The following is a 21,305-nucleotide window of genomic DNA, read 5'->3' as shown; positions in this document are numbered from 1 at the left end:
ATCAAACGATACACGATAGCTACCATACATCCGTTGACTCGACTTGGGCGCTGATCACCAATTTGTCGCTGAAATTTTGAAATTAGTCTGCTGTAAATACCACTCTGAAACCATGGTTAATCTGTGATTAAGAAAATATTAAAATGACCGATGATCCAAATCAATTGTTGCCTAAGATTCAACAATGCGAGACATTTGTGAATGAGGTTTTGAGAAACAAGCTGAAGTATTAAAAGCAAAAGTTATGAAAGAGTTATCTTAACATCTGATTAATGGTTTTGTCATTCTTGTGGTAGGAACTGTTTAACAACTAGGGAAAACCACCAAACTGAAATCCAAGAGTACCTTCAACTAAAAAAAAAAATTGAAAATTTAAATGAACTTGATGTAAATCCACTCAAAACTAAAGTTGACTTGGGGTGTGGATTTTTCGTCCAAGCTGAAGTGTATGAATAACTAATGTATAGGTGCCTACTGTTTACAGATCTAATTCATATTTGTTTTTCTTGTTTAGACCTGATGTTTCCACAATTTTGGTTTCAATTGGCTATGGATTCTTCCTTGAGCTAACACGTGCTGAAGCGTGCAGTTTCATTACCAAAAAAGTGGATCAAATAAGTGAGCGTGTTAAGGCACTGGAAGAAGAAGCATCACACATCAATGCTGATATTAAAATGATGATAGCCACACTTGGACAGTTGCAAAGCTATATTCCTGAAAGTGTGTGAAACATTGTTTACATCTCTGGCAATAAAAAGCAAACAAAATGAGCGTTATTTCAAAAATGCTCAAACGAATAGGTCGTATTTATTCTTCACGTTCACTCAAGAAGAAAATGTGCCTGTGTGTTACAGTGTTATTTTTTTTCTTGTTGATTTGCTTTTTCTTCGAATTCAATATTCGTTTTTTGTGTTCCCTTTCATTCATCTCATTTCACGACATGCCCAACCATCTTTCACCTCGTGAGTTAGGAAGCCAACCAATTAACGGCAATTTTTGCTTTCATCTGTACGAGCGCCAACTTTCTTCGGAAGGAATCGAATTAAACCTGAACATTAGTGATATTGTGCTGAAAACTTTCACCAATTCATCGAAAAATATTGCTATCGGTGGCGCTTCAAAGCCTGTTGATTGTTTCTCAAAATATCGCGTCAATATCGTCGTTCCCTACAGGCGACGTCCAGAACAACTACGTGTCTTCCTTCATTATTTGCATCGGTATTTACAGTTACAGGAAATCGACTACCGGATTATCGTCGTCGAACAAAGCCCGGAAATGCAATTCAATCGTGGAAAGCTATTTAACGTTGGATTTGTTGAGAGCCAGAAACGTTTTCCATCCGATTGCTACATATTCCATGACGTAATTTGTTTCTCATGAATTATTGGATCACCGAGAGATATATTTGTTTTCATAGGTCGATCTCATTCCCTTGAGCCTGAATAATATCTATGCCTGCACAAAGATGCCTCGCCATTTGTCCTCAGCTGTAGATACCTTCGATTATGAGCTACCTTATTGTGGAATCTTTGGCGGGTAAAGTTTGAATTTAATTTTATCTATTTTTCTGCATTTCATCATGCTCCCTGTTTTTTTTTTTTTTTTTTTTTTTCTGTAGTGCTGTGGCAATGACAACTCAACATTTCCAAAGTATCAACGGGTTTTCCAACTTGTTTTATGGATGGGGAGGAGAGGATGATGACCTTTACTTTCGTGTGTCTCAAGCTGAACTTGGCGTGGTACGATTTGAAAAAAATGTTGCGAAATATAAAATGCTTAGACACGAAAAAGAGGTTCCCAATCCTAACCGCTTTGTAACCATGAAAAAGAACAAAATTATTCATGCCGCCGAGGGTTTAAATAGCCTGAATTACACTATGTTGTCTTATGAGTTGAAATCATTGTATACGTTGATGCGTGTCCACCTGTAAATGAGCTAATTATTTGATCAATTGTAAAATAATTTCCCATGTATTACTCCTCGATTCGAGACTTTGTATTGTAATAGATTTGTGTTAAGTATTCCTGGAATTCAACATTTTTCTGTTAAAGTAACTAGTTTCAAAATCTCTATGACACTCACATATCCTTTAGTATTAGCCATTGTGTGCATCATTGCCACTGTCACTAGATCTGGAAACAGACAAAAGATTCGAATTTTTCCCTCCAACCTTGAGGCATTTATATATCACATGATCAAAATCGTCCAATCAGAATCGTGCGTCAGATGGCGATGATTTTGCCGCGAAAACCACGGCGGCAGTCTGCACTCAGTCATTGTTGAGTACTTGGAAGCGTTGAGTTGAGCGTACACATTCCTGCTACGTCATTTGCTGCTTCATCGTTGTTACTACGTGTTTCATTGTCAATTCTTATTTACATCATTTTATCATCATCATGTTTGAGGCACGTCTTCTTCAGGGTTCTTTGTTGAAGAAAGTTATGGAAGCATTGAAGGATTTGTTGAACGAAGCAGCCTGGGATTGTTCTGATGCCGGTATCCAACTCCAAGCCATGGACAATTCCCATGTCAGCCTCGTCTCTCTCAATCTGAGAGCTGAGGGATTTGACAAGTACAGATGTGATCGTAACTTGTCAATGGGCATGAATTTGGGAAGGTATGATTCATAACAAAATTGTATTTAACGAAAATTTCTTAACAGTCTGTTGATTTTACAGCATGTCCAAGATCCTTAAGTGTGCTTCCAATGAAGATATCATTACGATCAAAGCCCAGGACAATGCTGATACTGTTACATTTGTCTTCGAGTCCCCAGAGCAAGATAAAGTTTCAGACTATGAGATGAAGCTGATGAACCTTGATCAGGAACATTTGGGCATCCCTGTAATTGAGCTTTAATTTCTACTTTATTTCCCCTAATAGCAAACTGGTTTATAATTCCATATTTTTTTTTTTTTTTAGGAAACTGACTATGCATGCACCATTAGGCTGCCATCTAGTGAATTTGCCAGAATTTGCAGAGACTTGAGTCAATTTGGAGAATCTATGGTCATTTCCTGCACCAAAGAGGGTGTAAGGTTTTCAGCAACAGGAGATATTGGTACTGGCAACATCAAGCTTGCCCAGTCTGCCAAGGTTGACAAAGAAGAAGAGGCTGTCGTCATTGAGATGCAGGAGCCCGTCTCTTTGACATTTGCTTGCCGATACCTCAACTCTTTCACGAAAGCCACCTCCCTTTCGAAATCCGTTCAGCTTTCTATGTCCCCTGAAGTTCCCCTGGTCGTCGAGTATAAAATCGAAGATATCGGCCACGTCCGTTATTACCTAGCCCCTAAAATTGAAGACGAAGAAGCTGCCTAATTTTTGTATAAGATCACCACTGGCGCACCTAAGTTCTATGATGTCATTAAAAATCATACACTTTTTGTATTCCTAATTTCCGTGTTGTCTTAACTAATTTTCGTTTCAGGCTTTTATTGAAGCCATTCATTATAGCAACACGGTCTCCGCGTCTGCGAGCGGTGTCCAGAAGATATTCTGCCCCACTCATTACCTATTGCCAAGTTCAGTAAATAAGCGAAGTTCGATTTACAGTTTGACGAGTCCATTGTAGCGAGTTACTAAATTAATCTATCGTTAAAATTCTGAATTTTAGGAGGTAAGGTTAAAAATTAAAAACAAAACAACATTTCATTTTGTATTTTCTGGACTTGTTCTTTTTGCGATAAACATGATAATCATTGGTAGGAGCTCTTACCAATATTTAAAAAAAAAAGAACGTGAGACTTGCTGAAAAGTGAAATAATAGAGTGATGACACTATTTCATTCGGCAGCAGCAATGTCGAGCTCCTAGATCGAAGCATCGGAAATTGAGGGTTATTATTCATCGAAGAAGGAATATAGAAAGGACTGCAAACATTGACATTTTACAGTTGTGTTAAGAAATGGCACACAATCAGCTCGAATCGTGCTTGGGGAGAAAGGGAAGCAAAATATTGAAGAAGACGTACAGAGAGCGGCGAGAGCGTGAGAGATAATTTTCAGATTGCTTTGTTAAAAGCCTTGGTTGAGTTTAATTAGATATCTACATATTGACTCGAGAAAACTCCCTGAACCACCCAACAAGTTCCGACTTCCAGCAGAACGAGCCTATCAACGACTCTGATGCCCAAATCACAACATCTGTTCATTATTGTGTTATCGCATTTTCTTCTTTTGTCTAAAGCATCAACAGTGTTATAACTTGGACACAGAATAGAAAATCAAAATTCGACGAGCTAACGAAACTCGTGTTGTAAGATCAACAAACCCAAAAAACAAGGTTGCGCAAACGACACAAGAAATCAAAAAATCAGAATCAAATGAGGAAAATAACATGATTTGAATGAAGCGGCGATTTGTCTCTCAGCTTCCGAGTAGGAGTTTTCTCAATAACGGATCTTTCGGATGCTTTACGCTCCTTACTTACTTATTACCAATCACGAATTTGAAAATGAACGTTCGCGAATCCTACTATGTACACATAAGATGACGAACAAGCGAGGACAAGACACCAACAACGTACCAAACAGACACATTTGGATAATGCGAGAATTTCTGAAGCAGTTAAAAGAGTTATATTGGGGAACTATTATTATTATGTCTGCGACTGTTGCTTTGTCAGATCATGAACTTGTTGACCCATCTGTTTTTTCGCATTTCTTTTATAATCCTAATTTTCTTTTCATTTCCAACGTTAACGAAACACAAAAATGGCAACGTCACGGGCCCTTTTGGAATGCGACACACGCTTAGTCAAATTAAGTGGCTGATAATGGAGAGGACAGCGGGTTTAATCCAAACAATTAAACCATGACAATTTCATCTTTGCCTAAGAAGAGAAACGGGAACTGATCAATCATCGCCTGAACCGTGTCTTCTAGATGAGGTCTCATCATCTCGAAGCGAATCATATCGGTAAATTCGAAAGGTAACAAAGTTGGCCACCAGCAGATAGCCAAATTCTTCGAATCCATGCTATTGGCTTTGCAATTTTCCGTCACCCTGATTTTTAAAAAAATTTAAAGAAAAGATAAAACGAGAAATCAATATGTAGTGAATTCAGAATTGAAGTACTTGACGAAATGCTGGAAGATGAATTTGAGAACATTGAAACTGACTGGTGTCAGCTTCTTCGTCAGAAGATCCCGTAAAGCCAGCAATCGGCAACTTCGATCTGGAGTCACTGTACAGATTATTTGGAGAAAAAAGGTAAATTTACTGTTCAAATAATATCAATGTCGATTACACGTAAACTTACTGGAGATTTCCTCCATTTCGCTCATTTGATCTTGCGTTAATATGGAAGGAAACCGTTTAAAGAAATCCTTCAAGGCTGTGGCCACGGCGTTGACTGCGATATCCAGTTCGTGGATATCATAATTTGGATCTTTAACAACAACAAAAAAGACACATATTTTTATTAGTCGTCTCTTTCATCGATAAGATTTCATTATGCGAACCTTCTTCAAGCTTTTGGAAAAGCATGTCTACATGGGCTCGGTTGCCTGGCACCCGGTAAATGCCTTCAGAGTCGAGACCCTCGGCTTCGATGAACTTGACACACGTTTCAAGGAAGAGAGGAATGGCCCGACCTTCGGCTTGCACTACGTCCTCTAATGTGGGTGCCACTTTTTCTTTCTTGCCGTCCTTCGTCATTTTGAGATTGCGTTTACGTTCGCGTTCCTTCTCCTTTTCACGCTCTCGTCGTTGACGTTCCTCCTCTTTCAATCGCCTCTTCTCTTGTTTTTCATCATCCTTGGCTTTGGCCTTGTCCTTTCGCCGTTGTGTCGATGGGTCCCTTTCGGCTCGATCCTGTTCCATGACCAATCCGACGCCTCCGGAACCTTCTAAATTTCTTTGCCGCGATATAAAACCAACCTGAAATGTCAAACGTAAGGAATGAGAATAAACAAATTCAGTCGCCCATTCACCACCCATCTTCATATTGAATATTGTCAATGCGTGTCAAATACCAAAGGAGATCCCAGATCGCGTTCTCGGGGCGATGCCACGTCCATGCTGGGATCATCGTCGGGCAAAGCGGAGTAGATGGGATCCCGTGGTCCGATACCTGTAGTGCAATGCAAGGCAAGAAACCGGCGTTATTCAGTGCAAGCCCCCCTTTGGTTCGTTCAAAAAGCCACCAAGAGAACGAGAATATGACGCCCAGGAAATTAAAAAAAAGCAAGCGGGCCAATAGTCCACAATCAGGTAAAATAACAAAGGTAGAGGAACCAGAAGCTTAGGTGTGAAACAATCATACAAAGCCAACTGTACGTTTAACTAAAAAAAAAAAAAAAACATCAGAATGAACAAAAATTTTATGACTCATGGGCAAATCGACACTTTTATTTTTAAATAATAAAATGTGGTAGTCCACCATGGAAATCCCAGGTAATAAAAGTGAGGGAGAGAAATTAAAGTTATGGGTTTAATGGGCCCGGAGTATGTACCTTTATCAGCAGCATGTGTGGTGTCACCAGAACCTCTGGACCGAGCCGATAGGGGAAGGGGCATGCCGGAAGGAGGCAAGTTGGTGGTCGTTGATTGACTGTTGGCGGAAGGCAATGTTGGGACGCGAGGTGTGGCCACAGGAATAGCAGCTCGCTTCCGACGTGGCCGTTTGTGCGTCGATGACTTGCGGGGTGGCCGCGAACTCCCATCACCCGATCCTAGTCCGGCTCCAGAGATGTTCGGTCGGCGATCGAGCGAACTGTCGCTGCTATCCGAGTCCGAGTAAACGGCTGCTCAAAACATAAAAACCAGTGGTTTGCGTGGGTTGTTGCAGTGCGGATGTTATTCACTCCTGACTAAGTACTCGTCACCCGATTCGCCACCCATTATTGACAACATGTTGAAATTGCCATCTTTTAACCCATTCTTTCATTCAAATCTTGTTGATCCACCCGGGGGAAACAAAATATAGCATCCAAACGGTTGAGGAGGGATGAAAGGATGCGGAATTGCGAAAGTCACAGGGTCAAAAGCTACCGAATAATCGGGAACAACAATGTGCCGTAAAGCTCAAGGACAACTCTTAAGACGAATCCAACTTGTTGACAACGCTAGTGCATGAAAGCTTAAGGCTGATGCAATCACGTGGAATTCCAGGGGGGTTCCAAATGATGGCGACAAACCTAGCGAGGAGGAGGCACACAACTGGGGCAGCGAATCGATAAAAATGTCTTGCTTTACCTGGTCGTTCCTTTTCTCGGCGATAGCGACTGCGAGATTTGGAAGTGTTGGTCTGCTGCCCACTCGTTAATGTATCCTGAGTGGAAGTGTAGCTGTAATCACCGTCATAGGATCCGAAATGGCGGTGGCTTTCTTTCCCCTTGACCAGCCGAGGCGGAGGTGGCGGAGGTACAGTCGGACATTCTTTACCGCTCGATACCAATTTCATCCGAGCAATGGCGTCGGCCACATTAGCGAAATCCTTGGGGTTCAATTTGCCAGGATGCTGGTATGTTTGTTGCTGTTGCTACGCGGAAACGAGAGATTTTTGTGATGAGTTCAAAAATCATCAAAATTCTAATTCGATCTGGCTAAATGAATTATTAAGCATACTTTTCTGCTCGTGTGAGGATGGCCAGATACTTGGACTTGTTGCTGCTGTGGAAGCATTTTCCTTCGGCCTGTAGTGAAGGCTCGATGAGAATAGGAATCTGCACCAGGTCCACCTCCACCGCTAATGCCCGGTCCCCAAGCTTCATCTTCCATTTCGTTCCGTGTTCGGAGGAAAACAGAATCGTCCATCCATCCTATTGGTATAGAATAAAAAGCATAAATATAAAATGAAATAAACAAGCGCAGAGATTCCCAACAAAATGAAAACGACAGCTCACAGACAAAACGACGTACAACTCATCAGAATGCCAAACCCCCGACATCCATTCTGCATAACCAACCCCACAACCCCCACTCCTACCTCAACTTAAAAAGAAATAGGAATACATAATGAATAAATAGTGTGAAACAAAAACAAAAACCAAATATTCTTCCTGGCTTAAAATTAATTACAAAGTGATCGTGACATGCAATTCAAGCAGGTAAAGGCCGACGAGGAGGAAACCTGCTGCAAAAATGGAGGTGAGGTGGGTCAATAAATAAAGGACGGAAAACACACGATAGATGACGGTGTACCTGTCTGAGACGTCGAAATCGAGTCCCTTGAGCAAGAAGCGTCCGCTGTGTAACGGAGAAAGGCCACGTACACACATCAAAAAGACGGAAATTAATACACGTACACAAAAAAATCGATTTGTGTCTTATTTCATTGTTTTAAAGGTTTTTGAAGCCGCCCATTTTACTTTTGTTTTGTTTTTTAAATTGTCAAATTTTACTGTTAGCTACATAAAGTTGAGTGGCTAAAAAGGGATAAGTGCGGTTGTGAGGATCAGATCCATACATGCCGCCTCGTCGAGGCTCGTGTGTGAGGAAGCGGTGGGCAGAGACGACGAAACCGTGGCGCCGTGAAGCAGCTGCCAGCGCGGTGGGGGTGGCACTTGAGACGTTGAATGCGACGGCGGGTTGGCAACAGTCGCGCCTCGATCGGGTGGTGCCGGCTCTGGCGGAGTGCTGGGCGGTGGAAACACTTGGAAGCCACCACCTGCTGGCCGCAAGACAATGTGCGCACGCGCACACAATTCACGACGCCCGAGTATTATAAAAAACAATTGAAAACCCAATTGGTACCATCTGCCTCTTCAGCCGGGTCACAGAAACGAATCCATTTGTAACCGAACAGTAAAGCAAAAACCGAAAATTAAAAAAAAAAAAAAAAGAAATGGAGCAACAAAGTCGCCGTTTGCCCATTGACCCGATGTCGATGTAGGTACAATAGTACTTTTCTATGCTCATGCAGGCGTCATTTCTTTCCACCGGAGAACTTAAAATGGGAAAGAAAAAATTCAACTAAAGACTGAAGCAACAAAAAATTAGAGGGGGTAAAAACGACCCCGTTTGATGCAATCCTCGTCCAACTACTTTCAACAAAGGAAACGCTATTTTGCCCTTAAATAATAATTTGAAAAAGAAACACACTTGCATGCAGACGAAAACCGAATCAAATGCCACTATGAAAGCTGTCCAGAAAATTGTGTCCGATAAAATCCAAAGCAACGAAATCAAAAACAAAAAAAAGGCCATCGATTTTTGGGGCAAAAGATGCTGCATGCCGGATTGATAACAGCGACAATCTCTCACCGCGACTCTTCTTGTCGGCCGGATCGGCTCCGCCGTTGCTTCCGGAGCGTCGATTTTCTCCTCCCCAAAGAGCAGCTTCGGCCTGAACAAGGGACGGGCCGAGCGACTGGAAGTGAGAAAAGCGCGACGAAGACGGCGGCGCGCTGGTGGGCACCGGTGGCGGAGGATAGGAAGGCCCAGCCGGATGGTGATGGTGCTGGAACGAACTGTAACGATGTCCGGTTCGCCCTGCGACGTAAGGCCCTCCATCGCGGAGAGTGTCTCGTGAAAACAGTTTGGGAGAAGAAGACGATTCTTGCGACTCTCCCAAGTGACCGAAAGGAGGAGGTGAAGGCGCGTGATTGGAAGCAGCAGCGGATCCGGATGAAGACGGTGTGTAATGAGGAATGGGAGTCGAATAAGGATTGACCCCGGAAGGATTCAAACCAGTCGCCATCATCAAAGGATGTTGACTTTGTAATGTCATGATATGAGACGCGGGATTGGCCGGAACGCGGCCTCCCGTCGCACCACATGGATAAGACGGACCTCGCAGCGAGAAGGAGAAGGCCAGCGGAAGAGTGTCGACACTCGGGCATGACTGACGTGAACCCTCTGCTTTGATGCCCAACAAATCATTTCGAAATCCCAACAGAACAAACGAAGAGCATGGGAAAAGAGCAAGTTTGAATCAAAGCTTTAGATGCGTATTTCTTATTTAGTGGTAGTGCGCGGAGCCAATTATGGCCAGACGACACAAAAACTCCAGTGTTGCAAGCAACAGCATCCATGATCGATATAGAGACTAGTCTTCTATTTTACCCGAGAAAGAGTAGTAAGAGATCACCATACCTTGTCTGGTCTTTTGGCGAGTTTTGAGGTGACTTGGCTTGACTAGATGCTCTCCAACACCATTTTCCTTGCTACGTTGCATAGGCCGGTCAAGCGTAGAATAGAGATCGCTGTCATCGCTGGGCGTGAGTCTTCGGTCGTCTGGATAAGTGGGTGAAACTGCGTCTTCGCCATCGTCCCCCAGTGAACCATCAGTGGGCAACCTCTCGTAAATCTCCGAGCCACTGCCTTCATTTGAGCCGGCCCTGCTAGATCGTTGGCCGTAAATTCCTACACCGCAACGACCGTAAACAGGTCCAGCACTGTGACGTGGAGGTGGAATGGGCTGCGTCCGTCTTAATGGCCGTTCCAGCGTGCCCTCGCCTGAATCGTTCAAACCAGAAGCATCCTCTAATTGGAAGGCCTGTTCAATCTCCATCTTCTTATCCCAAACTTCTTTGAAAAAAGGAGTATAAATAGCCGATTTAGGGTTCGCAGAAGCCGTCAACGTCATAAAATGAGCCTGAAATCGGGGGGAAAAGCATAAATAAATAAAGGTATGAATAAACATAGTTCTTTATACGAGCCAAATAGTTATTAGACAATTTGTCTGTGTTGTGCCATGTGGCGTTCTAGAAACACACCTGGAGACGGTCGGCAGCGGCATTACCAGCCGTGATGAGTTGATGACTAAGCTCTGAATTGAAGAAAGCATTTGCCGCCCCGCCGCTTTCCGTCACGGCCAAGATTTGGATTGGCAAATTAGGAATGTTCTGCGAAAAGGCAACCAAAGTGGCCAAGGAAGCCTTTCGTTTGGTCGAGTACACCAAGATGAAACCATGAACTAGATCATCCCTATTGAATCAACGAAGGAAGAAAACATATTAATATTGTTATCCATTTCAAGCCATTTTCTAGTTGTATTTACCTGAATGAGTCTGCCGAATGGTAAGAAGTAACAACCACTTCGACCCTACGTTTTGAATCGCCCAGAAAGGTCTCCAACGTGAGACTGCGTTCTCCGCTGAGGAAACAGCATTGGTGTGACAAGAGCGGTCCTAGGACACTCTCGACTGAAAAAGGATCAGCACACAGCATTGAAAGGATGATGCGAATGTCTGGCTGGCAGGAGCCATCCGTTATTCCCGATGACAACGATGATTGGCACACGTTCAGGAAGCCGGCTCGCTGCTGAATACTTGTGACTAAGGCCCGCAAAGCGCTGCTGACTAAGTGCGGATTGAAACGCTCGCCCTGAGTCTGAACTTCCGCTGGTGATTCGCCGTTGTGTTCGCCGTCATCCGTCGAAACGGCTCCTACTTTCCCGCCATCCATGGATGACGTTGTAGACGACTGCGAGACTTCAATGAAGGGGCACTGAAGATTGTCGGCCAGGTTTAAACCCTCGCCCTTGAGATGTTCGTAGTCGGTTTCGCTGAGAGACGGTTCGGCCGCCATGACGATGACGATCGGTAATCCCTGGAACGGCAACCTGTCTTCTTGCTCCAGGTTGGATAACAGTGTTTTCTCTAGGCTGTCACGGATGTACTCGAAAGATTCAGCGTTGGAAAAGACGCAAAAACAGCCCTGTGGAGTGAAATCGGTGGTCCGGAACGAGTTCTGTGGCAAACTGACGTCACCGTCAATGATCCTATAATCAAGGCTGTACACTTGATTGTCCATTTCGTATTCGTCCTCATCGCACAGCGCGCGAATTTCGCCGGCTAGTTCGTGTGCCAAGTCCCCAACGCCCAGCAGAACCAGACTCAGCTGACTGTTGTCACCACCACCACTTCCCAGCATCCATTGACTATGCCGGTTCCACGAAGACGGTCGGTGAGCTTTGACGGAAATGAGCCTTTCAATGACAGCGTCCATACAATTGGGATGAGCCGGACAATGCTCACGGATTGGACAATGGACGAAGCCTAGGTGCTGGAGCAACAATAACCTTCGTTCGTTGTCCAGCCTGTCGAGAGATTTATAACGCGAGTCTTCTTGTAATTCTTCGGTAATTTCCCGAATGTCATCTTGCGTCACCGTTCCCGACGGCGCAATACTCTTGAATTGATAAAACAAATGGGCATGCTCCAATAACAATTCCTGTTACGAAACAAAGAAGGACAGTCGTTATGGGTGAAACAAAACATCGAGATGTGGGATGACGAACCTGGAAGTTTTTGCGAGCCTTTTCCGTAATATCCCTCTGGTGCAGATCATAGATGTGGTGACAGTCTGCCTCGGAGAGAGCCTCGAAGCATTCACGGCCCATGAAAAGGACTTGAACTTCCGACAGTGTCTTGCCAGGTGTCACGTACCCGGTTTCTTGCAGTAGAGACTTGAACTGGTGCCGGTATTCAAGGAATCGTTGTTCCTTCTGCAGAGAGTTGATGTGATTACGGAAAACCATTTCGGCTTCACTCGTGTCCAGGACGTCGAACGGTATTCGCATTTCGGTACTGTCCAAGAGATCTGTTTCAGCCCACGACATTCCGTCAGCTGGACAATCTAAAAAGTATCTGTTGAATTCCGGATGGCCGTGCATCTTCTCTTTGATGAGTTCCCAGTCACCCTCCTCCAAGCTGGGCAGATCTGGGAAGAATTCAAGAAGGATTTCCGGCAACGTGTCCATGTAACCTACATCCGACTCGTTAGTTCAACATCTCAAAGAGTCATGTTAGACAAGCAAGAACCTTTGATTTTGCGGGCCAAATGTTCATCTTTGAGCTTCTTGACATGACGTCGGAAAAGGCGTTGGGCGTCGTCCTGACCAAAGAGGTTACAATAATGAATGTAGTCCGGGTTGGGGGCCAATTTCTTGGAGGTAGCCGACCAAAGGGCGCGGAAGTCCGTCACTTGCGCCCGAATCAAGCGCTGAAAGGCTTCCGTAGCCACATCTAGAACGTCCTTGCGGGATCTTGCCGCTTCGGCAAATGGCACGATTCGCATGCGGTTTTTGGCCTTATCCACCATCTGAGCCAAAACAAGAAACGCCAGGTCGACATTGACGTTCTCGTGCGCTGATGTTTCCACTAAAGCAATACTCCCTGTAATTTGAAATTTGCATTGATGATGTTAGAAAATTATAGCTAAGAGGATCTCAATTAACTGGACCTTTGAATTCTTTTCTCGAAACCAGTTTCTCGGCTTCGCGGATAAATCCGTCAAAGGCCTCGTCATTTTTGGTGGTTGCCAGGACGATGGGTTTTTTACTCTTGACCAGATTGGCGAGAATGTTTGCCGTGTACTCCAACTGCCGTTCGATCGGCCGACTTGGCACCATGGAAACGTCAAAGACGCAAATGAAGCCGTCAACATTGAATTTGCCGTCCGGCATCACTTTTTGTTCATACTCTTTTTCAATTCCTATAGCCAAGGGAAGTTTATTTTACAGTCAGCAATTAAATATTATTACTCCAAATTACCCAGTTGATTCTTGCAAATGTACATAAATTTTTCGGCAGATGTTAATTTGGTTGCGGCACATCGCTTGACATAAGGTTCCATTTTACCACCTAAATTTGTTAAGGAGAGCAAAAAAAAAAAAAGATGTCGTCGGGTTAGTCAAATCAATTAGCAAGTTTGACGTCACTTGAAAGCACCCCACCTTTAAATGGTTGAAAAGAGGCGTCGTCAATAAACTCGGTCTGTTCGACTAGCTGAAAATGATATTCGACGCCATCGTCGGCCTGTTTCGTTGTCTCACCCCAATAGAGGAAGTGATCATTGTTGATCACCCGACCGCTAAAGTCCGTCTGTCAAACAGATAAGCAGAACAAACAAATATGAGATTGCAGTCGTCATAACGATTGTGAGGTAGACTCCTTTGTGTCGGCTACTGTCAATTAAACAGTAAATAGTGATTGAACTATTTAAATTGTTATTGTACAGTATGTGTTTTGTTTCTGTTCAACTTTCTGTTCCGATCCCTATACAATTATACATGTGTGCAATTAGGGAACCAACAGTTATCTAAGACCTTCAGCTGTGTGATGAGACATACAAAGTAGGGCCGCAATTGCCTTTGGCTTGCAACCGGAAGTTGCCGCTAATGCCGTCACTTGCGGTCGGGAAGGGGAAAAAAAAGAGTAAAGAATCCTAGAAAACAAAAAAATGGAGAAAAAGTGTTGCATTGCGTACAGCAACGTGTGCCTGAAGGTCAGAAAATCGTTGAAGTACTACTCCCAGTCACCGCCCAGCCCCTCACAACAAAATGAACGACAAAAGAGAAGAGAGAGAAAGAGACATATAAGGAAAAATGGTGTGAACATCAATGGGAATGCCATTAGTTCCAGTTCCAGACCCAACCCGCGATAACGGAAACATGCCATCAATAACGATTTCTTTTCTTTTCACTTGGCTTTCTTATTCCTTAAGGGACTTAACGTTGGAAAATTGAATGTTCCAAACAACGTCGTAAAATCTATGGATTCTAATAAAAAAAAGGCTTTGCCGTCCCAGTCCATTTGGTATTGTTGACACACTGCCATTGGCAACCGACCAGGATGTTCTCCTTACTACACTAACCTGACTGAGGACGGAAATGTGCTCGACGTGGTAATCATCGGCCAACGATTTGATGAAGCGATTGCAGAGACACGATTTGCCTAAGCCAGACTGGCCGCGTTCCTTCTCTGTGCCGGCCAGGCCGACCACGGAGACATTAAGCGTCCGCAACTGTTCCGTTTTTCTAGCCATTTCTAAAAAATTTTTCTTTCTTCTTCTTCTTCTTCTTCGTACGTCCTCAGATTGGCGGTGTTGAAAAATTGGCTGCCCGGCTGAGGGTTTCTCACTTAATCACACTCTTCCGGAGATGGTGCAATCATCTTGATCGCTTTCCACCTTGCTGAGACCATCATATCCTCCAATTTGTCGAGAATGGCAGCATCACCCTGTAATCCAAAGTAAATGACATCACATTAAATGAGTGAAAATAAGCAATCACAAAATGAAAACGAAAAAAAGTAGTCCACAAACTGGATGGAGAAACACGTCACCCGCCCTTTTGGATAAGATCTGAGTTACCGCCACCAGGGTTCGTTCCAAACAAGGACGAGCTGCGTGTGTCCCCCAAAATTCAACGGCTTATAACCACAAGAGAGTCTCGAATCAATAGTCTGCGATCCCGAACGGTGTGCATGTGTATGTGGAAAAGAGGGGAGAGAGTTTGAGCTGAGTCAAAGAGACAACGTAAAAAAGAAAAAAAGACGAGAAATGCAAGAGGAGCAAATCAAACGATATCAGTTTTGTCGGCTTGTCATTCCCGGTAAGGAGATGCAAGGGGGGAAATCAAATTGGAAGAACTAACAAGAAAACTGCCCGTCGTTGAAACGGTGGCACGGCACGGAAGGAGTCATCCGATCGGAAATGGATATAAAAACGGATAGACTGAGTCTTTGTCTCTCGGCATCATCCAAGATTGGCTTGGCAGCTGGCCATTGGAAAGAGGCGGATCTTGACGACTAGCACACTGGTGTGCAATCGATCTCATCAGCGTTGCGATTATCGAAGCTTCTTTACAGCCCACTCGGTCGGGAAGAAAAAGTACAGGATCGCATCGATAATCAATTCTTTAGGGAACTAGGAATATCGTCGTATGGCTTTGTTATCGTGTGCCAGTCAGAGTCAGAATCGCCTCCAAGTTCGTTGTCAATGAAATGGCTTTGTAGCGGATGAATGCCAATTCTGGCAACTACTTCAGTCCTCTTTCGACATCATTATCACTCCAGTGTCGATGATACTTTCCACTGTTAACGTGTTGTTTGTTGATGTTGTTCGCTTTTTTAGAGGGGTCGCGACCTACTAGGTGGATCAGATTAAGGCAATACACGCGAGGTACGCATCGAGTCCCGGTGCCCCAAGTGTCGCCGGATCGTAACCCAAACGACGGCCTGTGATGCAAGGACTTGCCGGTAACAACAAAGAGAGTCCACGTGCCCAAAAAGGGCTAGAGGGGCCTGGTATGAAATGATCTTGGGTTTCCGTGTTGACTTGGATTTCAGAGCTCTCTTTTAGCTTCATGATGCGGGCTCAGTCAACTAACGATGATGCATGTAAAAGGAAGCAGTTGAAATAGGGGGGTGAAGATATGCCTACCAGAGAGAAAGAGAAGGGAGCGGTCGTCCTGGAGACCAGCTCTGCTGGCGTGACCTCCCGCCTGCCTAACTGAATGACACAGCCAAGGGATTCCAGTAGATTTTGAATGCGATCGATTCCTTTCCCCCACTGCACCCCAAGCGCCAATCCGAGAACCTCGGACTGTAAGAACGACTGGAGATGCTCTCGTTTGTGTGGCGTCTACGAGAGGCCGAAGCACAACAATAATAACAACCATCAACACAGAGAGGGGAGAAAAACACGGGACAATGTCTGTTTTCATAGGAGGAACAGTTTCTTTAGAGCCCTATCGTGTGACTCCTCCTCGAATCTGGAAGAGATGGATTCATCGGGTGGAAGAGAAAGGCGACGGAGATCAGGGATGGGAATGGATCAAGAAAGTATGTGTGTTTGGACGCTGCGCACAAGTCCAAGTGCCGTCGTCGGATTCAACCCCCACTCCTCCTTCCCTTCCTCTTTTTCCTCCCTCCTGACGTGATCAATACCTGAGCTACAGATTCCCCCATGCCCTATTTCAACCCCGCCAACGCATGTACAGCTGTGCAACCCCCCACCCATTTGCAATCGTCGCAAAAAGAAACAATTCACTTCCAAATGAACTCACTATCAAATTTTACCACCTGATATCTGCCTCTCATACGAATGCTACTGTTTGGATAAATTAGGGTCAGACTGCTGCATGTCACACAAGATTACTCAAGGTTTACTAGGCAGGATGGTATAAAAAAACCTGTGCTAATTATGAAACGAAGAGAGGAATTTTGAGAACATGCTTTGATTATGAAGGTGTCATGTTTCACCATCCAGAACTTTTATGATTGTGCAACACAGCGGTCTCCTTACCTTGAAATGAACGGATAGCTGCAGTACACACAAAGCAGTAGGAGCGAACTGGAAAATTGTGTCTAAAATGTCACTGAAAAATGGCTGTTTCAAGGAAACTCAGGATTCTTCAATAATTATTGAAAACGAAGGATGTCCCCACACGCACTCGACCCCCCTTTGGGTTCTTCAAAGCAAGTGACACAGATGGTGTAGCCCACACATATCACAATATGAAGAAAAACAAGGTTTCCACAGCTATTTGTAGAAAAAATAAATTGCACTTCACGAAGTTCGGTCTGGAATTCCTCTCTGATAGGCCGCAGATTCAAACTTTAATTTCAAACAGACAATAAACTGTCATGAAACGTAGATAATGTTAGTGTCACAAAAACTCGTTGCCTTTTCACTCGGTAGCCATATTGGAATAAACTGAAAACACCAGAGAAAAGAAGACTGGAGACCCGCAGACGAGGGAATTTTACAGCCCTGAAACTAGCGCTGTTTCAGACATAACGGCCACATAATAATATAGTGAAACACCAACTAAATTAAATAAATACATTGGCCTATGGAATTTGTAGTTAAATGAAATCGATAAAATATCATACAAATTTATATTAAGCATTCTGCATTCATTAAAGAAATACATGAAAATTTGAAAAATTTGAAAATCAAGTCTAAAACTTTGAGTTGCAATTTCCCTGATTTTATTATTTCGAAAACTGCGTTCAAATATTTTTAACAAGTAATTTAAAAAAATATATTAGACTTTGATTGTCTTTTCTCTTTCGACTTAAACGGTTTAAGTTATCCAAAGTTTTCATTAAACCATTCAAGGAGGCGCTGCTATCGTTTGACGAATACCCAGTCTCATTTTCTCTCTTACGTTGTAAATCGAAATATCGAATCGAAAGTTTGAAAGTTAGGTATCGATTCTAGTCCAAGCTTTTTTGACAAGTAAACAACGTAAATCGTACATTCGTACGTGAATTGTCTTGTCAAATTTAAAATTTGGGCCGAAAAATGGTTCCGGGTAAAGGTAATATCTCCAAAGGAAAAGGAGCTACAAATGTCAAAGGTTCAACGTCAGCCACTAAAGTCAAAAGGGAAAGAGTTTCAGAACCTGAGGACTCAGATGAAGAAGTTACTCTAGCTGATGTCCGAGCTGTCGACTATGGAAAGGTTTTACCTCGTTTCACATCCAGTAAGAACTAATTTTTTTTGTTTTTCTGTTGGTTTTCTAATTAACAAAGATATAAATATAATCAATTGTTTATAGTTACGGCTAGATCAGAAGAAGGGGGTGTTATGATGGATGATTTGGACACCTTACAAATGGAACTAGAAACACTACTCAATTGTGTTGTTTTGCGTTCCTTAAATTTACAGAGAGAAATTGCAGGAATGACTGAAAAGGTATTCATCAAAGTTTTTTTTTCATCTTGTGTCTATTTTCTGTTTGCCAACAACACTATGTGTTTTTTTTTAGCCTCCATCTCCTGGAAAACGATCAAAACAAGAAGAGCGTTCACCTAAAAAGTTCAAAGATCAACCAGGAAAGCTTAGAGATGCACACACACCTCCACTTTTAAAGCAGATGAAAATTAAATCTGCTCTAGCTGTACCTAGTTTCATGAAAAGTAGTTTTATTTACAGTCAAGTAATGATCTCTTTGATTTTATAGAAGCCTATCCCACCAGAAGGAGTTGTTGAGGAAATGCCTCCTTTAGAATTAATGAAGACATCAACTGCCAAAAATGATACACCAAACAAATTTTGGGCTTCTGTAGAACCATACTGTGCTCTTTTTACAGATGATGATTTAAAGGTAAAATGATTTGTATAAGATTAACATAACTTGGAATTAAATTTTTTTTCTTGTGGTAATTGATGTTTTAACTAAAGCTAGTAGAAGAACTAATCTCAACTCATAATGAGGATGAAGAATACCTCAAAATTCCTCCTCTCGGTCGCCACTATACACTTCGGTGGGCAGAAGATGATTTACTTCAGGAGCAAAGAGAGGGCTCTCGTTTCGGCGAGAAAAAGAAGATTACCTCTGGATCTTCTGTAGGAACGGAAGAGGCTCAAAGATTAATGGACACAGCAGCTAAAAACAAGTAAAAAATTAATATTTTTTTTTCTAATAGCCGCATATTGCTTAACGATAGATTTAATAACTCAGTGCTGAAACAAATACTACATCTGCGACGGGGATGTGCGGACCCATGACCCAGCGTCTCATTTCAGCTCTTTTAGAAGAAAATATTGTAACTTCTGTGCAGGACACAATGGAATCAGAAGGGCAAGGTATATTGTTCATTGTTTTCCTGTTTAAAACTAATGCCAACTAGCGGTTCGAAATTACTGTAACAGACGAAAACGCGAAATCTACTGGCACGAAGGCAGCAATGAATGGACCTCAAGCTGCTGCACTTGAACGTCGTATTCGTCAAGAGTTAGAAGAACAAGGCATTTTAACTTCCGAAGAAGCCAACGTTAATTCGGTAATTTATTCATTCAAAACACATTTCAGAGGTAGTATTATTAACCCCCTGATTAAGGCCGATGATGAAATATTGACGGAGTTACGTCGATGCCAAGGAGAATTGAGGGCCATATCACTGCACAACTTGAAACAACTGAAACGACTGTACCGCCTCAGTCAAGAAGAAATGAAACGTCAGGAAATACGGAAAAAATTGATTGCAGCGGACGCTGAGGTATTCATTTTTCAAGTGTCATCTCTGCTTATCGAGCTCGTCTACATTATTCCCAACTTCTTTTGAATAGGTATTAGACGTATATCGTAAAATGGCTGCCGCTAAACAAAAAAAACGCCCGTTAAGCAAAAAAGAAAAAGATCAGATGTGGAAAATACTTCGTGATCGTGAAGCGATTGTCAAACAGCTGGACACGGGAACGACTAGTATGTAAATATTTTTTCAAACAATACAAGACGTGTGTGATGAAGATGAACTAAGATGGTTAATTGAACTTTGCATAACAATATAAACTTTTAACAAGCCTTGTTTATTACTTAAATCAATTAGCATGTATTCAACAATGAAAAGTTGAGGTTACTTGAAGTTGATAAGAATTTAATAAGAATTCTTTCAACTTCTCCAAAACTGAGGATTCAATTCTAGTTTTCTAATAAAGTTAGTGTACCAGTTTCTTAAAACAGACATTGGGATGAAACTTTCTGATGGATTTGGTGTCATTTGTGATTGAGTAACAGCAAAACTTGCTGCATAATTGAAAAGATTTTGAAGAGTACGTTCAGCAAACTCCTGGAATGTTGTGGTGCTACTAGGCTCTGTAATGGCACTAGGAGATTGATTGGAAATGAGGCTAAGAGGCTCAATTGAAATCCCTATTTGAGCATGATGATGTATTTCCCCCTGGTGCACCCCAAACATACTAGGGCTATAACTTCCCGGATTCTTCTTCAAGCCAGTGATTTTGTAAATGCTTGACGGTTTGTTATTGGTGAGGTTACCTAGTAGTTGCCACACTGGTGGGGCTGATAGATCTGGCTCGGGCCACCTGAAGTACACTATTAAAAAAATTATTTTGTGGTATTTTAAAATCTATCTTCCGGAGTATGCAAAAATTTTTCCTTTAACATAGAATTGTACTCTAACCAACCTGATCCACCAAATCCCTCTGGGAATGGTGATGCGCCAGTCAAAAATACTACCAAATGGTTGATATTATCGGCATCAGGAATAGTAATAACAAATTGTGAGTCTGTAATTTGTTGAAAGTTGGTCTGGACCTGTAAAAATGTATTGACAATAGCAAATCAAGACACCTACTGTAGTTGTGGAAACGTATTTACACGCGAACACAAACACTGAAACTTACCAAACGCCCCGATACAATAAGACCAAACATTTCTCAAGAAAACCACAAATTCTGATCAGTCGAAGTAACAATTGAAAATTGAATGCAATTCTGTATGTTTCAGAAACGCGAATACAACGATTTATCCTTCATTCCAAATTCTAGATGTTTTCGAAAATTCGTCGTCTCACAGACATGTCTAGTGACATCTATGTACAAGAGATGCAAATAGGTGTTTGAAATAAAAAAAACTTGCCGCGCTAAAATCGTTTTAATGTGTTTAATGTGCGTGTTACATAAATAAATCAGTAAGTTTGTGTTAGCTATGAATAAATACTATATAAAATAAGTCACTGCTAATCTGAAAATTTATAAGTACGACGTTAGTGACGCGAATAGAAACGCAAATTGAAGCATTTAGTTCCTGATTTCATCGGAATGAAAAATAAGATCCGCATAACTCATTCGTCTATTCGATGGTTGATCATTAATTA

At 42.5% G+C, this 21,305-nt stretch overlaps 5 protein-coding genes across 15 annotated transcripts; 3 read left to right on the top strand and 2 right to left on the bottom strand.

Annotated features, from left to right (window-relative positions):
* The first annotated feature begins 25 nt into the window (after positions 1 to 25).
* On the top strand, positions 26 to 2,026 carry LOC124191033 (beta-1,4-N-acetylgalactosaminyltransferase bre-4-like). Its single transcript, XM_046583982.1, has 6 exons — positions 26 to 226; positions 297 to 446; positions 515 to 720; positions 972 to 1,363; positions 1,419 to 1,537; positions 1,620 to 2,026. The coding sequence occupies exons 1-6, from the start codon at positions 144 to 146 to the stop codon at positions 1,930 to 1,932; spliced, it is 1,263 nt and encodes a 420-aa protein (XP_046439938.1). The 5' UTR covers positions 26 to 143; the 3' UTR covers positions 1,933 to 2,026.
* A 240-nt stretch (positions 2,027 to 2,266) lies between these two features.
* LOC124191031 (proliferating cell nuclear antigen-like) lies at positions 2,267 to 3,399 on the top strand. Its single transcript, XM_046583979.1, has 3 exons — positions 2,267 to 2,619; positions 2,681 to 2,846; positions 2,925 to 3,399. Exons 1-3 carry the CDS (start codon positions 2,399 to 2,401, stop codon positions 3,321 to 3,323), a joined length of 786 nt encoding a protein of 261 aa, XP_046439935.1. The 5' UTR covers positions 2,267 to 2,398; the 3' UTR covers positions 3,324 to 3,399.
* Positions 3,400 to 3,647: 248 nt separating this feature from the next.
* On the bottom strand, positions 3,648 to 17,409 carry LOC124191028 (rho GTPase-activating protein 190-like). Of its 11 annotated transcripts, none has more exons than XM_046583964.1 (21): positions 16,981 to 17,408; positions 14,548 to 14,912; positions 13,628 to 13,775; positions 13,446 to 13,535; positions 13,135 to 13,386; positions 12,714 to 13,067; positions 12,191 to 12,657; positions 10,949 to 12,123; positions 10,665 to 10,875; positions 10,042 to 10,543; positions 9,211 to 9,807; positions 8,414 to 8,614; positions 8,149 to 8,193; positions 7,573 to 7,766; positions 7,201 to 7,486; positions 6,459 to 6,749; positions 5,979 to 6,076; positions 5,466 to 5,883; positions 5,264 to 5,392; positions 5,080 to 5,188; positions 3,648 to 5,007 (listed from the first exon to the last, which is right to left on the bottom strand). In XM_046583964.1, exons 2-21 carry the CDS (start codon positions 14,716 to 14,718, stop codon positions 4,809 to 4,811), a joined length of 5,937 nt encoding a protein of 1,978 aa, XP_046439920.1. In that variant the 5' UTR covers positions 14,719 to 14,912; positions 16,981 to 17,408; the 3' UTR covers positions 3,648 to 4,808. The 11 variants fall into 11 exon arrangements, with proteins under 11 accessions (XP_046439920.1, XP_046439921.1, XP_046439926.1 ...); XM_046583965.1 differs by having other exon boundaries at positions 9,211 to 9,804; XM_046583970.1 differs by lacking the exon at positions 6,459 to 6,749.
* Positions 17,410 to 17,833: 424 nt separating this feature from the next.
* LOC124189996 (transcriptional adapter 3-B-like) lies at positions 17,834 to 19,989 on the top strand. Its single transcript, XM_046582512.1, has 9 exons — positions 17,834 to 18,166; positions 18,242 to 18,378; positions 18,452 to 18,583; positions 18,647 to 18,790; positions 18,868 to 19,082; positions 19,148 to 19,272; positions 19,339 to 19,469; positions 19,527 to 19,685; positions 19,756 to 19,989. The coding sequence occupies exons 1-9, from the start codon at positions 17,986 to 17,988 to the stop codon at positions 19,897 to 19,899; spliced, it is 1,368 nt and encodes a 455-aa protein (XP_046438468.1). The 5' UTR covers positions 17,834 to 17,985; the 3' UTR covers positions 19,900 to 19,989.
* LOC124189997 (protein OPI10 homolog) lies at positions 19,977 to 21,008 on the bottom strand. The gene is made up of 3 exons (XM_046582513.1): positions 20,833 to 21,008; positions 20,614 to 20,743; positions 19,977 to 20,521 (listed from the first exon to the last, which is right to left on the bottom strand). The coding sequence occupies exons 1-3, from the start codon at positions 20,860 to 20,862 to the stop codon at positions 20,079 to 20,081; spliced, it is 603 nt and encodes a 200-aa protein (XP_046438469.1). The 5' UTR covers positions 20,863 to 21,008; the 3' UTR covers positions 19,977 to 20,078.
* Positions 21,009 to 21,305: the final 297 nt, after the last annotated feature.

Source organism: Daphnia pulex, chromosome 3, assembly GCF_021134715.1.
Source record: "Daphnia pulex isolate KAP4 chromosome 3, ASM2113471v1".
Lineage (NCBI taxonomy): Eukaryota > Metazoa > Arthropoda > Branchiopoda > Diplostraca > Daphniidae > Daphnia > Daphnia pulex.
Note: the sequence above shows the minus strand (reverse complement) of the source record. Positions and strands in the feature narration are given on the sequence as shown.

Excerpts from the sequence above, each read along its gene's own strand:
- LOC124191033 (XM_046583982.1), top strand. The coding sequence starts at position 144 with ATGACCGATGATCCAAATCAATTGTTGCCTAAGATTCAACAATGCGAG. Across the intron at positions 1,364-1,418 it reads ATTGCTACATATTCCATGAC|GTCGATCTCATTCCCTTGAG; the intron begins GTAATTTGTTTC and ends TTGTTTTCATAG. Across the intron at positions 1,538-1,619 it reads TATTGTGGAATCTTTGGCGG|TGCTGTGGCAATGACAACTC; the intron begins GTAAAGTTTGAA and ends TTTTTTCTGTAG.
- LOC124191031 (XM_046583979.1), top strand. The coding sequence starts at position 2,399 with ATGTTTGAGGCACGTCTTCTTCAGGGTTCTTTGTTGAAGAAAGTTATG. Across the intron at positions 2,620-2,680 it reads ATGGGCATGAATTTGGGAAG|CATGTCCAAGATCCTTAAGT; the intron begins GTATGATTCATA and ends TTGATTTTACAG. Across the intron at positions 2,847-2,924 it reads AGGAACATTTGGGCATCCCT|GAAACTGACTATGCATGCAC; the intron begins GTAATTGAGCTT and ends TTTTTTTTTTAG.
- LOC124191028 (XM_046583964.1), bottom strand. The coding sequence starts at position 14,718 with ATGGCTAGAAAAACGGAACAGTTGCGGACGCTTAATGTCTCCGTGGTC. Across the intron at positions 9,808-10,041 it reads TCGCCAAAAGACCAGACAAG|CAGAGGGTTCACGTCAGTCA; the intron begins GTATGGTGATCT and ends TGGGCATCAAAG. Across the intron at positions 8,194-8,413 it reads GAGCCTCGACGAGGCGGCAT|CGGACGCTTCTTGCTCAAGG; the intron begins GTATGGATCTGA and ends TCCGTTACACAG.
- LOC124189996 (XM_046582512.1), top strand. The coding sequence starts at position 17,986 with ATGGTTCCGGGTAAAGGTAATATCTCCAAAGGAAAAGGAGCTACAAAT. Across the intron at positions 18,167-18,241 it reads TTTACCTCGTTTCACATCCA|TTACGGCTAGATCAGAAGAA; the intron begins GTAAGAACTAAT and ends AATTGTTTATAG. Across the intron at positions 18,791-18,867 it reads TTACAGATGATGATTTAAAG|CTAGTAGAAGAACTAATCTC; the intron begins GTAAAATGATTT and ends TTTTAACTAAAG.
- LOC124189997 (XM_046582513.1), bottom strand. The coding sequence starts at position 20,862 with ATGTTTGGTCTTATTGTATCGGGGCGTTTG. Across the intron at positions 20,744-20,832 it reads TTATTGTATCGGGGCGTTTG|GTCCAGACCAACTTTCAACA; the intron begins GTAAGTTTCAGT and ends ACATTTTTACAG. Across the intron at positions 20,522-20,613 it reads AGAGGGATTTGGTGGATCAG|TGTACTTCAGGTGGCCCGAG; the intron begins GTTGGTTAGAGT and ends TTTTTTTAATAG.